The following is a 19,765-nucleotide window of genomic DNA, read 5'->3' on the forward strand; positions in this document are numbered from 1 at the left end:
GTCTTCTAACATAGACAAATGATCTTATATAGAAATATAAAATATAAAGTAGACGACCAATAATCTTCTGTGATGTGTTTTAATAATAAAATCATTAAAAAAATAATTTATCATAATAAAAAACATACAATTTTCTTTGTTAATATTCACGATTGTCATTGTTGTATTAAAAATAGAATTTAATACTCATTGAATTTATCTTCTGGTATTGGAATCAGTTCTTAAGATTTTTTGATATAAATTTAAACGAAATCTTGAATCATCAATATTCACAAAATGGGTGATTGGATTATAAAGAATATAAATGATTTAACAAAGCGCATTTACTCCAACTAGGGATGTATTGGTCCAAAAATTTTAACATTCAATCTTAAATCCAGGAGGTACTCTTCGAATAAAATTCTTAATAAAACAATCTTTTGTGAATTAAATCATTATAGATACTAGTTAGTGACGTAATCGTTATCTACCTTGTCTATCTTGGAGTTATTAACAGCCGATATCTATAAGGATGATAGATACCTTTATTATGCCTTAATTATTAAGAATAGTGGCAAACTATCATCTTGCATGAAATATACTTGAGGTTTTACTGAACGAATTCAATTGTTAAGCTAGTGTAGGTATTTTAAATAAAGATTTGTGATAATGATGCCATGTAGATTGTAGAGTACGTTTTAAGATATGGGACTCTTTCAAGGACCAATAACAGAAAAGGAACAGATAGTAAACCCCATATTAAGGACCGGTACAACATTCATATGTTTAAGGAAAAATTACAAATATATAATGGTATCAAAAAAAAAATCTGTCTGAATTGGTCCTATATAAAATTTGGTATAGACAGATTTTTGAAAGGAATTGTGTATGATTTTATGTGTGTTTCATAATTTTAAACACCATTTGATAAATCTTATTTGTACAGCTCCTAAATAAGGGTAGCAGAAAAAATCAGTCCATAAATTTAGATAAAACAAATTGATATATATGGCATCGAAAAAACTGGTCAGCTAGTTAAAAAACATTAAAATTTTCTTTAAAGTTTGAGACAACAATATCGGTTGATGCCCCAAACCGTTCTATAAAAAATCTCTAAGACTAGTGTTGTGTCGGTCCAAAGTATAGAGCCGAGGTTTGAGTTACAGTCTAGTTTGATCCCATTAAGGACCTTAAAAAAGGTAAAATCGATCCTTCATGACGTCATTGAGGGATGTTTTTCCTTTTTTTAAATTATTCCGTTATGTAACACAGAGTAACAATAAAATAGGGAAATTTTGTCCAAATTATTGAAGACAATAATCAAATTTATCTTTGTGTGCAAAATTCAAAACTGATCCCAATTTTTCTCTCAATCATCTGGATTCTGAAATATCTGGAATTATAGTGATTCGGGACTCTTATCGTTCAGAGTCGTTTTTTACCCTTAAAACAATCACGAAAATAAAAGTAAGATTAATAAAACTTATGTAAAGGTGATCTTTTATGATAAGGTTTACATTTGATTCTATATCTTCTTCTGAACTCGATATATTTCCATTTTTAGCCTCAAAAATGATAAAAAAACCAGTCTTCTTTAGAGCCTTATAACTTATTTATAATACATAGTGATATGGAATATCTATTTAAAAAAATATGTAATTCCAAGGTTTTTTGTTCCAATTCGTATTTTAAGTGATTGGATTTTTGTTAGGGTGTACTAGCAAATAGTCAACATTATCATAATATTTTTTCCGATTTCAATGCCAATTTCATGACGTCATGCCCCTGAAAGGAAGATTGAGGAAATCGAATGGAGAATACTTCTAACTTGATCATTCTTCTCAAGAGATTTTCGACTTCGGATTCCAAATTCCACGAGGGACAACGAGAGGAGAATTCATCCGAGGAAAACCACCAGACCTCATAAGGTAGTAGAGTGAATCCCTTCCTTGGTAATGAGATAACAGGGAGGATCGAAACAATAAAAATTGGTCCATTCTCGAAGAGTAAATAATTTAATATTTATTATAAATATTTTTTGCAAGATATGTGCAATACTCATAATAAATATGTCATATATCTTATTTGTCTTACTAAACCATCGGCATTTTCAGAGGAAAAATTCCAAGGGCCAACAGTTAAAGACCGGTCCGAAAAATGGACTGGACCTAATAAATAAGTCCCGACGAAATACTACTTAAGACTGAACCAAAAAAATTCGTTTCTGGACCGTGTCTCAACACTAGTATTTACATATTCCTTGCATTGTATGTTTTGATTGTATTTGTATTTTAAAAAGGGATTTCTTGTTTTGTTTTTTATCCTTTAAATATACATACATTTGGTTGAAAGAGATTTATGTTGAGCAATGAAGAACAGAAATAAAAAATAAAGCAGTAGGAGTTTGAAATTTCAATAATAAGAACTCCCTTTCCCCCGTTTTCGAATGGATGTTATATAAAATGGAATGGATAAAGTGAAAACTGATAAATAATTCATGATGATGCTAGTGGTGTGTATGAAGGGGGACTCGGGTGGATGTTCCCCAGAGAGTATCCGAGTAACTAAACATGGCATATTCTATTATTAGTTAACAAACTTTGGAGGCTCCTATCAAAAAGGTAAAATAGAAGAAAGATTCACTTCTAAAAAACTGTCACTCCATGGAAAATGAACTCAATTTAATAAAGAAAGGTGTTGTTTTTTTGTTTTTTTTTTGGGGGGGGATGAAAAGACCCCTATTATATTTTCCAAAATAAGAGTAGAACAAAATAAAATGTTCGTCCTTCAATTAAAAAAAAAAAAAATCACAAATATTAAGAAAAATCCTCTCATCAAACCTTGTAGCTGTGCCAAAATTTTCACGTTTCGTCCGATCCTATTGTAAATCTTAACGACTCGTTTTAATCGGATACAAAATATATCCTAGCAAATGATCTTTGCCTAATGATACCGTCATAAATATCATCCAGTAACGTCATCATGAAGCAATCATTTGCATTTTTTAAAATAATATACCTATATATAACTAAATGGAACAAACCATACAAATTGACGTCTTCATTGCAGAAATATATACTAGCACCTTGTTTGAGGCCAAGTCATGTCGGAATCCATAAAAATAGATCGAGTTTGATTCCACAATGGAGTACCACAGTTTTGAATGATAAAATATTGCTTATAAAAATATATTTAATTGTTTAAATTGTTAATTTAATTACAATAACAGAGTTAGATTAGATACCAAAAATAATTCTCCCAAATTCAATACTACCTTTGCCTTTATCTACTAACCTAATGCGTTCCAAAACAGTCAACGACTCCTTCAAACCAGAGAAACTCCTGGTGGATTCCAACCTAGCAGACTTTCGAGCCTGGAGAACCACATATGAGATAAATTACAATACCAACATGGGTTGAAAGGAGATATTCGAAGCGAAGCCTATTTAGGCTCAACTACTCTACGTTATCTTGCAGCTATGAACGTTTTGTTAGTTTACCCATGAGTAATGTTCTATGTATTTTGAACTGAAGTACAGTGAAGGTGCCAAAATATAATATGGATATTCTTTAACCCTCCGTTTGTAAATTCTTGTTTCTTAGAATCTACATATTTTGCCGAATACTTTTCAGTATGCTCTTGAAACATTAAATCTGAATATATGCAATTATGTATTGATAATTCTTTGTTTAGATTTTATTCATATATTTAGCTTTTTTTAAATCAAGGTTTAGTGAATTTAATTACCTTATTCCTTTAAATTGCTTAAATTTTTTGGTCCAAAACAGAACTATATTTCATGAACGACTAAGATTTAAGATACAAGAACAAGAAAGAACACAAAATCTACCGTTTTTCCTTTTCTAATAGCTATACTTTGTCTTTAAGTATGGCGTAATATTCTATTCTCTCAGTGAATAAAAAAAGTCATGAAACGACCACTACCTTGTACAAAAATTGATCACTTGATATTTGTTTCGCAAAATGGTCTATAGTTTTCAGTAGAATAATAGTGTTGACGGTACTTTTTTAAGGGCTGATGCAGGAACTGGACCAATTTTAATCCGATATTAAAGAACGTTACAGCCTTAGTTCTAGATATGTATATGTAGAGTTTATAAATATCATTTTCTCTTCAATCAATCAAAGAACATAAAATAATAAATCAGCATCATAATCCTCTCTTTTCTTGTATCAATATATTTCCTTACATGCAAAAATGTATATAAAATACAATGCCTGAAAATAATATAATCTCTGCCCATACATAAATTAAATGATAAATAAAGGGACAAGATGTCAAATGAAAAGTACAAATACATTTGGCAATTTCATAAATAGGCATAGGGGGTTCTCTTCCCGGATCTCGTTTTCCCGGGATTTCTCAGAGTTTTACACTAATGGGGAATCCTACATTTAACTACAGGGTGTCCACGATAAATTGGAACTACTTTAAACTTCATCCAGATCCATAATGTGGATATTCGGGGTTAAATCATACTAATATAAAAGGTTGCATGAACAATATTCTATAACTTCCACCACAATTGTTTTGACAACAAACAATATTCATCATGGAACAAGCAAGGAGAGACGCCATCCTCGAATTGGCTCGCACGGGACACAAGCCCTCTGCTATCTACAAGCTTCTTAACTACCCCAAGACCACGGTGTACCGGGTCTTCAATGCCTGGGAGGTTGAGAGAAAGGTCTGCCGTAAGGGCCACAACATGAGAAGTGACCGAATCCGCACTCCCCGCTTCCTTGAAGGCCTCCGGAAGTCCATCAAGGCTTCGTCGGGGACTTCCTTGTCCAGGTTGGCCAAGAACCGTGGAGTGAGCAAACAGCTGGTCTCCCAGGTTGTGAATGGGGACCTTGGGTACAGGTTTTACCAAATTGCCAAACAACACATCCTCACGGCATCCATGAAGGCCACCAGGCTCACCAACATCAATGACCAGAAGAGCCATGGAGGAAGAATCATCTTCTTCTCCTACGAGAAGAACTGGACTGTCGACAGAAGCTACAACGTCCAGAATGACAGGTGGCTTGCCAAGGAGAGAGAAGAGGTCCCTTGGGATTCACCACAAAGTTCCCGGCCTCCGTGATGACCCTGGGTGTCATCTGCAGCACCACCGGTGAGGTGATGCCTCCTTTTTCTTCAATCCCAAGGAAAGGGTTAACGCGATACGGTACTGCAAAGCCATGGAGGAGTTTGTCATCCCCTGGATGAAGGATACGGCCGCTGGGAGGGAGTTCATATTCCAACAAGACTCAGCGCCCGCACACATCGCCATGAGGACCACTAACCTCTTCAACTCCCACGACATCACTTTCTGGGATCGCAACACCTGGCCCTCCAACTCACCCGACCTCAATCCGTGTGATTACTACTGGTATGGGAAGTTGAAGAGGGAGGTGTGCAAGGTCAGCCACAAGAGCATCGCGGCCCTGAAGGGCTCCATTACGAGGGAGTGTAATGCTGTTGATTCCGCGGAAGTCATCAAGGCATGCAAATCCTTTAGGGGCAGGATGGAGAAGATGGTGGCTGCTGAGGGAGGACATGTTGAATAAATTTATTGTTTAATATCATGTATTAACAAATACTCTCCAAATTCAATTTTTATCAAGCAGGTTGAATTTTAAAATAGTTCCAATTTATCGTGGAAACCCTGTATTTCATTAAATAAGCTTCATTGAATTATTTTTATTATATATGAGTTTATTTTTATTCTGCGTGTTTGGTTGTGTATTTCACAATTAGTCATCATCCAGCTACCCCAAATGCTCTTTCATCACTTAAAATTTAAGTTTTTTATTGCAGCTTAGATCAGGTAGTATAATAATAATAAAAAAAAAGGCTTACCGGTCTCTAAAAGAACAAAAACGCGTACTATTGTTAGAGATAGCACGATGAAAATTAGAATTAATAATAACTTGCCAAAATTTATTCTTTATTCTTAAATTATAAAAAGAAACTTAAATTTTACTGTATTTATTATCTACAAATAAGATCCCATTAGGATTACAATTTATTTCCCAAAATTTATGTATCACTCTGCAAATCTTTTCCTATTAAATGTAAAGGTCCAAAGTGAAGTCAATCACTCAAGCCAACCAACTCCAGCTTCAACCTTAACATCCAACCTCACCCTGAATTGCACACGGGCCTTCATTAGGAACTTCATAGCCTCGAGAATGGAAGCCTACAAGGAGTCTACAGTATTATGTACACGTTTATTGGACTTTCACATCAAGACGCCGACACATAGTACTCCAAGGTGTTCAGATCCGGCAAAACAGGAGGCCGCATATCCATTCATCTTTATCGTGTATTCTATAAATTTATTTTCAGTTATTTGATAAAATCGATCATGAATCTTCCTTGCAGGTGTTCTCGACCTATCAATCTCCTTGAAAATCATGGTAACATCGTAAACAGTTGATTTGAGCAGTTTTTTAAACATAATAATCTTATTGGGGTTCCACTGGGCGTGGAGAGACGCAATAGCCGCATAGCGTTTGTATTCGGTAGACATCTCAAGGATTTGGTATTTTTTCTCATATAGTTTTGTTAGCTAAATCTGTTGAACACACTTTCATAGAAATAAACCTCAGAGTTGCCAAGATATTGAGGTCTAAACTTATTCCTGATTTAAAATCCCGCCCAGTATAGGCATATAAATATTTATAACAAGAAATAGCTCTTAAAATAAATAGCTTAAAATACCTTTAAGTTAACATATTAAATAAAGCCTTGATTTATCTAACAACAGGGTATTTCAAGCCCATGAGACATAATGCAAAAGCATTAACATATTTTGCTATTTTACTGTCATTCATGATAATTTAATGCTGATTATGTTGATATGATTCCTTTGAAAATATATTTGTAAGTGAATAAACAATCATTTTAACTTATGTAGCTCCATTGTGAAGCAAATATCAAAGATATTGTACAGGGATAACTTGTATAACGAAATTATATGATAAGAAACAACAACAACATATCTAAGCATTCCATTTTCTCTCTCATAATTGGCCTCAAGATGTGAACTAAATAATCTTTTTTTTATGACCTCCTGGGGTAATAGATAAAAAATTAATATTCACAACAACGCCATTATCGTAGTACTTCATTGATTGAGTCGAGCAGAGCCAATTGAAACCAAATTAGGTCGAATTGATATATAAAAATCAGAAATGGAAAAAGAGAAAATATGATGTATGTCACGGTTAGTGATGTGTTAATCCGTATTTGTTCGCTCGAGTCCAGCTAAGTCGAAAGTTGTATGTCAGTGTACAGGTCAGGTAAAAATATTAATATTAATGAGCAGCTACTCAAATGAGAGCTAAGTTAGCAGTTGATGTTTTGTCTAAATACTTGGTAAATTGATTTCCTTACTTAAAAAATATTCTCAAAGGCCATCTAATAAATCTTTATCCAAATATATTGTAATGAAGCTAATGTATTTGTATAAAGAAAGGAATGTTTCAACAGGTAATTTATTTACAAATGCAATTGAAATTCCAAAAATAGGACGATTATTTTAGGAACAATGTATCGTTCTCGCAAAGGAATACCTCCTGAACTAAAGGCTACTAAACAAGCTCTGAACTCAAGCATTTTTTGTAAATAGTAACAAAAATTGACTTTTATGAAGGAAAAAAGAAAAAAAATATCTTTTAATTTTGTGCTTTGTTCACCAAAGTGTGGATGTTTCAGATGGACAAAAACGGTTACCAAACTCTACTCAGTATTATGATGAAACTAAGTATGGAACTGATATACTATATCAAATGTTGAGACTTTATACAACCAAAATGTATTTTCGGTGATGGGTGTTTCAAGTTTTTTTATAATATTTTAAATTTTCTGGTATAAATGCTGTTATCTTGTCCGGAGTAGTGACTGGTAACACATTATTTTCAATTTTAGTTAGCAATAACAGTCACAAATATTAAAAACTAAATAGGTATAATTTTTGATATCTACTGTCATTTAAGGGGGTCGTAACCATCCGTAGTTTTAGTGTGAAGGTGCTCTTCTCCAAAACATTTTTCATATTGTCGGGATTACGAAATTGATTTTTGGTGTTTTTTTACATATCGAAAATGCTTACGATTTACAACCCTAAGTATAAGTCACTTATGAAATATCATTGCTTTATTGATAAAGTATCAAGGGTATGAAATCCACTGCAATGCCGGCTAATTAAGCGTCCCTAATGTAATATATTTTTTCACTGAGATCAAGTTCATATTATTTACAACATTGTCTTGTGACTGGTTACTCTATAAATACACAGATTTAAAAAAAAATTATACTGATTACATATTCTGTGTTTTTGTTGTTTTTTATGTTTTATTTATTGTTTGTTCTATAAAAAAACCTCACCTATGTGTATAATTAAACTTGATGTACATATTTTGTGAGTAATGTAGAATTGATTTATAAAGATAAGACATGAGTTGTAACCCATTTCTGCTATTATTGACATGATATGCATTGAAAATATATCATATACATATTTATAGGTATAAAAAATCAAAAATATATGGGTAAATATTTCCAATGCACACAATTTTTTTTTATTTGTATTAAAAAATACGATCAAAAGGCTCCATTGTAATTTTTTTTTAAATTAATAAAATGCATTGACTTAAATGTGTTGTTCCTGAGTATGTATGTATCTGAGATGGAATAATTTAAAATAAATAAAGGAATTCCACGACTGCTTCCGGGAAAAATTTCCATATGAATAATCTTAGTTATATATATTTATCTATATAATATGTAGTTCTGATATTTGTTTTATGGATTGAATCTATGAATTTTATAAATCCACGTACTCTGAGTGACGTGTACATTCCGTAAAAATTGATTATGTATATTATTTCAAGTTCAGAAATAAAAAAAAAGGGGATAATTATGTCCAAATTTTATTTACATTGGCTATTAGATAAATACGGACAAGGTAAAACATTATCAAAATCTAATTCTTGAGCAAGTATCAACATTTTTGATGATTAAATGTTTAAGAAGTGAGAATTTAGGTGTTCTCTTATGTCAAATAAACAATCTGTGTAAAATGATGAAAACAAAGCAAAACTACAGGATGACAAGGATGTTAGAAAAGTCAACTAGCTAATTTATGACAAGAAGAGTTCCCTCCCAACGTATCTGCAGATCCAAAGTTATCCATCCGGTCATGGAACGACGTAGCTTAATGGACAACGCCCTTGGGAGAAATTGTTCTCTTGACTAAATGTGCCTTGGTTTGATGCTCGATAGTTCCTAGATAAGGAAATATACTCCTTGTATATGGACTTCAAACTCAATTCCTATTTCAGATGGAGTATTTGTAGTGGCAGTGACATTGGGCTGCCGTATTTACTATCAATTTTGTAAATACCTCTAAGTGTTTTTGAATTGATAGTGATTGTGTTGTAGAAAGTGTTCAAATTAAATCAATGTATAATTTTAGATCTATATAGTATAATTATTATCATAATTTTTTCCCACTGTTTTTCTACATTTTGTTTTTAAGACGTGATTAAAATTGTCGGGATTTATCTAAACCACCTTGTATATCACGATTTATCTCAAAGTACCTTTAACTAAACAATATAATGAAGAGTGACTGCTTTATATCTTATGCAAAATAATTAAACTTTGTAATGTGCACTTTCATTGCAGATTTACCTTTTTCACTACACATTAGTAATTATATATAAAAATCCATCTTTACCCCACATTTATAGAAAATTTTTATCCTGAACCAGGTCTTCCAATTATTGTATATTTTTGACGATGTTGTCTTTATTGTATCTTGCAACATTTCTTCCTTAAAAAAGAGAAAGAAATGAAGCACAAAATAAATTGGTAGTAGTTAACCAATTCTTCCTAGCTGTAAGATTATTCTTCAGCGCTATAAGTTTTATCTATTGCTCAAATAAAAAAAGAAAAGAAAATTGAAGTACATTATAAAAAATAATGGATGTGACTTTAGAAGATGTTCAGCAGCAAGCGTAAGCACGTCTAGTGCCTCATATTAAAAAGAAACGGGGAGTACGCATAGCTGTAAATTATAAGTATTTTATATTGATGTTTAAAGGATTTGTAAGAGAACTGCCTGATTAATCCCACTGAGAAATTTAAGTCATGACCAATACCAGATAGAGTGATGAAATATCCTTTAAAACCCGTATGCATTTATATTTAAAACTAAAAGATGGATGAATGATTTACTGTTTCTGTAATACTGTCAGAAATGTAAGATCGATAGCAACGGATTGAATCAATTAAGAACAAAAGTTTTTTTTGAGGCATTTTCTAACCACCCAAAAATCCTTATTCTTTGCAATAGAATGGAGAGGATCTTTGATGCTGGCTATGGGACAAGTTACAACTCCTTTTCTACTTCTTATTTTTTGTTCATTTTGTCAATGTGCTTCATACTCCCTATGTATGTAATGGGTTGAGGAATATCTATAATCAAAAGAACCACAAGGACACTCTAATTAACCTTCAAAGTCCTCCTTCATTCTTGATTTTATTTTAGTACTTATTTAAGAACATGACGATGAGAATGGAAAATTTTAAGATCATAAAACGCTGAGTTCAAACTTAATACGTCTCTTAAAAGTGCATTTCTTTAATTACATACTAGCTACATACATAAATACATACTTTGTTAGTTACTACTCATGGAAGAGTACTACAATTTTTATACCTTGGGTGGTGCATTATATCTACGTACGTACACTGTGTACGCAACAATTTAGGGTGGAGTCCATGAGATATGTAACTAAACATAGATACATATTTATGTTTAAAAATAGAATTACTCACAATAACTTCCTATAATTTTGATGCAAGATGATGCTAGGAAAAGTCCATTCCGTCCCTTTCGTCCACCCCAACAAGGCCTTTGTAGATAATCGGACGTGAAGTTATTGTGAAAAGGATCATCGCAAGCCGGATTTGAGCCATTAATGGATACGCATTTAAAACAATCAATACTCGCTTCTGTTGATTATACAAAAAAAAGAAGTACATTAATAAAATACATATAACATCTATGATTAAATCGTAAAAAAACTCGGAGAACAAAACCCTGGGTTCGTATATACATATTCTCTGCACAGGTTGGAATAGAGAACACCACCAACAACAATAATAATAAAATTTTAAAAAAAACATAGCCCGCGCTGATGTGTGTGTGAGCAATATCCACTATAATAACTGAGTTACATTAAAATTAAGGATTCAATTTTTTGTTGGAAGTTGTTGGAAAATGAAGTGGTGTTGCTCCAAAACGGAATTTTCGATACTTGTTGTCTCTTTACTATGGTAAGCTACGTTCTTACTTTATAAATTATCTATACATAAGTTCTATCAGTTATTTTTTTTAATAACTTCACAATCCTCCCTTTTAAAATATTCTACCTATTCATTTCCTTTCTTTTTTTGATTGAAAAGTTTTAAAAACATATATTTCCATTATTGTAATCTATTAAAAAAGTTTGACTTAATAGGGAAAAGCTATCAATATTGATTTCATTTTTTCGGGAAAAAAATAAATAACACACAACTTTTATAACACGATTTTTTTTATTGTATCTATAAAATGTTATCCATATAACTATATCTTCATATAGAGCCTGTAGAAATAACATGCCTACTTTGTAACAAAAAAAACTTCTTCTTTTTAAAAATCATAGTAAAATAATGGAAGTGGGAATTATAACATTACTTTTTCAAAAGAAAAACCTTTGAAATATTCATTAATTTTACCTTTCTATGTCTTTGTATGTTTAAAGATCAAAGCATACAATAACAAAAAATAATAAAACTAAGAGATTGCGTCGTTTTTATTTAAGTACTACATTAATAATAACAAAAATAATTTTTTTTTTCAGCATCTTTCATTCCTCACGAGGCACAAATAGCAATTTCTTTTGTCAAAAGGATTCCGACTGCGATGCCTCCGGATATATTTGTGCCTTCTCTCTTTGTATCCCTGTTATCAATGAGAAGTCCTTAACAAATGCCAACGGAGAAAGGATCCTTAAAGATCCTTATGATGGTGTGGACATGCGTGATAATGAAATTCTGGATGATGAAGGCCCTAACTATAATGCAAAAATGAGTCGATCTCAACTCTATCATAATATTCGAGATAAAATTATATTTAAAGACAATCCTTTCTTCTACAAAAAGTATTATAAATTTTATAAATATTAAATATATATATATATATATGTGTTCCTACACTTGTTTTCAAAGAACCTTCAAAACAAGAGAAAAAATGTCCAATTGACTTCTTAATATTAATTATCAAGTCCTCTCATGAATTATATACCTACGATTGTTTTGTAAAACGTTTAGTCAAATCAGATTCTTATAATATAATATTTACTCTGCAAAACAAGACATGTCATGCTTTATTATGCATATATTTGACTTCATACCCGATATATAATTTTTTCATATGTTATAATTATGATGCCTTCCATTGACAAAATAAAGATATTATTATTTTTTTTTAAAGATTAGAATTTGATTTAATGACATAAAATTACTTTATCTAACAGGAGTTTATTAAATATCATCATTAGGATCAAATAGTCTTCATGAGACAGAAGTTGTTCTGGTAAGAAAGGAATTCACCTTTTAATGAATAAGGTTGAAATAATCAAGATGATTTGTTGCAAAGGTATTCTTTGTATAGTCAAGAAAAATATCTAATAGTTAAACTTTATTCCAAATATTTGGATCCTGGATTTTTTTAAACGTACTACATTCATGACCTTCGGGCGTAAGTGTCACATCTTGCTGAGATCATAGAATTGGGATTATTAATTACTAGAGTATATCATTTTATATAATAAATGAAATTTTGGAATATTATTCAAAATATGTTTCGATAAATTTGCAAATTATAATGTTACATACAGATATTATGAGGGGGCATGGTGAACAACTGTTCTAGGCCCCGCACTTGAAACTAAAAAAATAGCGGACTCATACGTTACACATATAAATGCCCATCTCCCCTCACAAAATTTGTTTTAAAACTTTTAATAGATTTATCAAAAACTTAGGTTATGTTTTTTAAAATAATATTATTTAACAACAGATTCAGAAAAAATATAGTCATAAAAATAAAAATGTCATCCCAAAAATTTGTAAAATTCATTTTGTTAAAGATCTAAGTTTTAAATTTTTATAAAAAAGAGTCAAATTTTGTATTACAACAGGAAAAACTCATTTAAATTTCTCCCTTAAAAAAAATATGATTAAAAATTATCAACCAGTCAAGACAAAAACAAGGGGCCAAATGAAAAATTGTATCCACATCTCTGAAGAAGCCCCGAATTATTTTGTATCTCAAGCTTTCCATATGATAAAATCGGACTTGGCTATGTTAAGAAGAATATATCTATGTTAAAGTTATTTTGGAGGAAAAGTAACAATGTATTTGAAGTCATCTTCAAATAACTTATTTTCTATAATAATAAAGCAAACTATGTCTGTTTGTCATTAGAATACTTATTTTTGTCCATGCGCTTTATTTTAAACTCACAGAAACGGTGCTCTTGTAATACATGCACACGCCTGCAATATTTCATTTATACGACTACATTAGTATTTCTTATATGAAATTTTTTTATATGATTTACATTAGGGAGCATTATATACAGTGTATCCTGTATACACGTTCGATGCTATATGCGGATGCCTGCAGTATTTTATTAATAAGATTACATTGTTATTTCTTAGATCAAAATATGTGCATGGTATACATCATGGAACTCTATATACAGTCACTTGGTGACATTTTGACATACATTCATACATACAGACAAACTTTGCTTTATTGGTATAGATAATAAATGTGGGTAATAAAGGCATTCATAAACTTTGTTTTATAGTTTAATAGATAACTCCGTGCAATGCTGGGTACACCCACAAGTTTGAAAATAAAACCAATTATATTTTCTTACCTTCTTCTAATTATGTGGTTGTAAAGAATCAATTGAGATCTGTATCTTACTTCAAATCTAGGAAACTAAAATATATTTTCAATTCCTATCTTTCAAAAAGCAAATTACTTGATACTTTTGGCAGTAGATGTGCTACTCCATGATGGTTTAAAAAGATTAAATCCTTTGTTTAAATACTATTATTAAACATTTTCTGCATATCTTTTTCTCCTTTGAACAAAATCTTTTATTAAACCAGAATATTTGGTGATAATATATGTATAACAAAATGGTTGAGAATAATATCATATTAAAAAATAAATTATTGAAGTGGTAGTAAATAAGTCCAAACTTGAATTGGAGTAATTTTTTCACGGACTAAGACTTGATTTGGTTAGTTACTTTCAAGATTGGGACTTGACTTGGACTCTGAGCCATAGGTACTCGGAAACATATGAACCCAGAATTGCGGTCATTTGTCTTTTGGAAATTACGTTTATATCTACTCAGAGTAATTGAGTCTGGACTTGGATTATGAAGACTTGGATTTAACATGGACTTGGAAAAGGTGTACTGGAATACAGCACTGCCATACATTCATTTTTTCCTGGCCTTTCAATAATTCATATTGTGTACAATGTACATTTTGTTTTCAGTTATCTGTTTCCTCGTCTCACTTTATACGTCATGTCATGGCTATTTCATAATTTATTCCTTTTGATAAATAAACGGAGTAATAAGCTATTCAATACATATGCTCCGTTTCCAAAAGGCAGGAATACAATTTCTTCAGATCCCTAATTGTATAGATATTGGGCGTTTTATTTTTCCCATTAATAAATTTTGCCTATCTTATACAAGTGTATTTAAACTTATAGTACAGTACCGAATAGAACACTAAGTAGGATTTTAAAATTATGAAATTTTCATAACTAATTCTTTTTAGAAATTGGGAAGAAAAATATAACAACGATAGTCTGGGAGTAAATAATAGATAAATAGCAGTTGGTATGATTACCTTATTTGGCTAAATAACAATTGGCCTTTTTTCTGTGTTTTTTAAAAAAAGAAACATTGCATGTAAAAGTAACAAAGTGACATACATTTGATTCGGATATGCATAGATTAAACGATTTTACAATATTTATTTTAATTATATCGAGTCTCAAATGAATGAAGAACGCTTATGAATTTTTAATCATGTTTGATTCTTCATACAAATTAAATGAATTCTTTCTATAATGAGTGGTCTTTAAATAGAGTCCCATTAAATAAATTATACTATTTAAATATTGTATTAGCACATGCATTAATAATCTTTTATAGATTAATATTGCCAACGGATTGACTGAAATATTTAATTTAATGTGCTGACCTATATTCTGAATAACTAGGCAGAGACGCTTTATTATGAACTTGCAACAAGTACACATTAGGGCTGGTACAGTATAGGGTTGTACTGCAGTTCGGTTCGGTACGTTTTTAATCTAGGTGCAGTACATATTTTTTAATCCCTACCATATATATATAACAATTGCGTTTGTTATTCTTTTTACTCAATTGAGGGCGATATTGTGACTGCTAATCAGTTTTGTGTATTACAGGAAAAGTTCATCTTTTGAAAAAAAAAAAATATATAAAATTCATCAACGATAGAATTATATTTTTATTGTTATATTTTATATCAATCCTTGTTTTATAAAAAAATTATGTATATTTAAGAATAATTTATTATTAAAAATAAAAAATTATTAAAGAATAAAATATCAAAAAAACTAAATTAATTCCATTTAAATTAGAAGAACATTTTACTGGTATACCGTACAAGAACTGCGTACCATGAAGGGTGTACTGCAGTTCATATTGACCCGTGGGCTTAACATACCATACCAGCCCTAGTACACACAATATCTATTAGAATTTTGGCTGTTCTTTTCTAACAGACATTGCAAAGTCAAGAGTTCTAAGATCAGGGGAAGGAAGTGGCTCAAAATTTGTGTTCCTAAATTTGCTTTTGTACCATTCACGCATATTTATTGCAGTGTGGGTTGAGCTGTCGTAAAATTTCTATAAAGGAGACTATGTGTGAATTTTAGAACCCCTACCTAAGTTTATCTTTAAAAAAATCTTTGTTTTAGAAAACAAAGAATTTTTTTTCTTTAAGAACTTAGAGAATAAATTTCAAATCGTATTTCGATTTTTTGCCCCTTAAATTTTAATTTTTATGGGAAGTAAATTTTGTATATTTTTCTTTTTTTTAAAAGAAATTTTAAACTTTTTAACTAAAAAATTAAAACATAACATTTCTGTATTCTTTCTTAAACGATTTTTAATGAAAAGATTTATAAATATATATTATATTTAATTGGTAAAGTGGAGTTGCATCAATTATATATAAGTAGTACTTGGGATGAGGATAATGCAGTAATTGAATATTCTATGGATGATTAATGATTTAACTATTTTAATAAAATTACTAAAATATATGTATTATGTAGCACGTTATAAAGTTCCCTTGCCAACAGTTACATTTCTCATAAATACATAATAACTTTGTAATTTTAATAAATCAATATCAAATGAAAGTATCAATTAATAGAACAAAATGATTTTAAGAAAAAAAATTGTAACTTGTACCAAAAAATAAATATAGGTATATCCAATTATTTATAAAATATATCCTATTTGGAAAAATAAAATGAACCACAAATTAACGTAATAATCCTGATAATTTAGAGCATGTTTTAAAGAATATCAGCTTAGCTCTTATGAAGTATTACAAGATCAACTGATATCAGTTGTGAGAGGAAGTAAGTATCTTTATACAAATCCCCATGTATATATAGGAAGGACATAATATAAACTGGTATTACTTCGATATCGATCTTTAATTCTACACCAAGTCCAACACAAACTTACACTTATAAATCCTGAATAAACCTTCACGGTTACTCTCTGTTTTTCATGAGCAAATGAACGTATTATTACTTTATACTTAGATTTTCTCTCTTCAGGAATTAAGTAACAATGATAACAGCTTCTAGAAAAATAAAAATAAAGCCTGTTTAGGTTCACAACTAGAAAAGTTGCGGCCGTTTTCTATATTGGGACGTATTCAATAAACCTTCAGGTGCGACTGAGTACTAAACCTATGCGCTGAGGAAAAGTTATCCTCTTGAACTCAATGCACTGTTTCTTTGGGAATTAGGTATATTTGTAAGTTCTTGTTGTTGATCAAACCTATGGGCATTGAGTTCAGGAGAATAACTTCTTCCCAGGGCATTGTTCCCTAAGCTACGACACTCCATTCTAATATTTCTTTGGTTTAATTTTTTAATTGTTCTAAACATAATATTTGAAACATAAGAGAAGTTGAGTTTGCCTTCTATTATTAATTTCCCTCCCTTCTCTTTTTTTTTGAATGTGCAATATATATATAAATTAATAAATGATTATTAATTTTACATTTTAAATGAATAAACACATTTATAACGCACCGACAAAACGAAATGACCAATAAGGGAGGGGGAAATAAAATCTGTGACTGGCTAGAGATATCTAATGATAAGCTACTACACAATTTAACCTGTGGTGATTTCGAGCTAATACTCATAAAAAATTATTTATAATCACTGTAGTCTATAACTGTTAAAGCACCCTCAATTGTATGTCAACGAAATCATTGAGTCATTTGTCTTTATTATTGAGCTGATCGTCAGGCTGAAGTATAAATTCACATAACTTTCGTGATGACTGCGTCTACTTTTAGGAGACCCTGATTCCTCAGTGGCATGTCCATCAACCAATTGTCTTCTTAAAGCTCTATTCCAAATGCATCCCTAATTTTCTTTCCCACGTTTTACAGGTATCATTCTATCACATTCATAAAAAAGATGGAAGAAGGACTTTGTGCTATCCATAGGGAAAAAGCAGAACCTCTCTTTGTCATAGGCGAAACAATTTAATTAATGTTATATTTAAAGGGACTCTAATTCTTGACACTCTGTATATAGTATTAATAAAAAAATAACTTTCATTCAAATTTAAAGTGTTAAGACAAACGGGAGATGGAAATACGTGATACAAAAATGAATACAATTATTTATCTGATAGATACGTGGTTAAACTCTACGTCTATATTAAATTAGTTTAAATATACCTTTTTTTTGCAAAAAAACCAGGTCCCATATTATATGCCAGAGTTTTTTTTAATTACATTTACATTCCACGAATTAAAATTTAACATGTAATAATAATAATAAAAAATGTTACTCGGCTGTCAGTATAATTTAAATGATTTTTGGTGCATGATGAAAGAACGTGTCTCAAATTTTAAATCACAATAATCAGCCTTTTACAATATATGGTTGCAGATTTTTTTTAAGTAAATCCAAATCCTTGTAGAAGTAAATGTAATCCTACAACCCCAAAAATAAAACAAATTGTCGATTGTGAATCATGTAATGACATGATCCACAATGGACATCGAATTAAAATACGATAATTTAAGTTTGTAATATTTTTTATCTATTAAATCCATTTTGAACTCGTCAATGTCAATAAAAAGGCCGAAATACCGTATGAGTTCAAAGCACATATGTAGTTAAAACTTTAGAACTTTATATCAAATTTTCATTACTTTTAAATAATTGTGGACGCCAAATATGTACTCAACAATTTTGATGAGGCTGCTTATTATAAATTTTTAGTATTTATTTTTACTTAGTATAAAATAACAGCTTATTCTAAAAAATAGAAGTGTATTCCTCTCATAAATTGAAAATTAGGAACTCTATAGAATGACTTAAAGGCGAATCGAAATAAATTAAATTAACCATGTCTTCATTCAATTTTTCAAAGTTTATGAATAAATCCTAGAACTAACATTAAAAAATTTACGTATATTTTTGAACGTTTCAGGAGAATACTAAAAAGTTTGGGATCGCTCACGCGATAGTTTAACTTTTTTTTAAGCAAGCAAATTTTCTTATAACTATTATACTCCGTTAAAGGTAATGTTAATCACATCTTGGCCCCTATGGCTCTGGCGGTAACACTACTCTAGATTTATTTAGTTACATCCCGCCCTTAGTACGAGTCTATAAAAATTGATTTGATTCTTTGTCTATAAAATGTATCATATATTTACAACTTTATTGGTATGTACATAAACTGGTTTATCAAGATTCAATTGAAGATCCCATGAAATACAAATTTCATATACAACCATGATCCTCGATTTATTCATAAAAAATAAGAATAATATAATAAATAGGAAGGTACCCACTTAATAAAATACTGGCCCATCAAGTTGAAATGTAATACAATTTTTACTTCCTGATTTCCAAGACTGTATTTATTAATTTATTTTGCTGTTGTTGAAGATGATGATGCACTCAAAACAAGAGAGAAGAAAATAATTGAGCAGCTACATATGTTTATGAATGTATAAACATATCAAATCAAGTTTGCACATGCTGACAAATTAGTTATAATAATACTTTATGATACTAAATACATTTTTTTACCTTTGACAAAATAATTAAAGGGGATAAAGATTTAAAAGCTCAACGCTAGAATATAGCTAATTAAGTCCACATTCACGAAGGACATAGCCACTCATGAAGTAATGCATACATGGAAGTCAAATGACGTCACTTTATTTTCTTGCCATTTAATTTATAGACCCTTCTTCTCATAACATACTTTATACTCTTACAGTTCTTTGTAGATAATTTGTATTTAGATACATTTTCCCTTGGTAATTCTTTGGAAATAAAAATATTAAACAAT

General features: G+C 30.5%; 1 protein-coding gene and 1 long non-coding RNA gene across 3 annotated transcripts in view; one reads left to right on the forward strand and one right to left on the reverse strand.

Moving 5' to 3' along the window:
• LOC121113540 (uncharacterized) overlaps positions 1-19,765 on the reverse strand; it is a 219,417-nt gene that overhangs the window by 85,052 nt on the left and 114,600 nt on the right. For both annotated transcript variants that reach the window (XM_040707340.2, XM_040707341.2), the window contains one exon: positions 10,836-11,012. In XM_040707340.2, coding sequence (XP_040563274.1) covers positions 10,836-11,012 — 177 coding nt within the window. The remainder of the gene's footprint in view (positions 1-10,835; positions 11,013-19,765) is intronic.
• Positions 11,006-12,536, forward strand: LOC121113541 (uncharacterized). The gene is made up of 2 exons (XR_011779003.1): positions 11,006-11,336; positions 11,906-12,536. It is a non-coding gene; the product is annotated as an uncharacterized lncRNA (long non-coding RNA).

Source organism: Lepeophtheirus salmonis, chromosome 2, assembly GCF_016086655.4.
Source record: "Lepeophtheirus salmonis chromosome 2, UVic_Lsal_1.4, whole genome shotgun sequence".
NCBI lineage: Eukaryota > Metazoa > Arthropoda > Copepoda > Siphonostomatoida > Caligidae > Lepeophtheirus > Lepeophtheirus salmonis.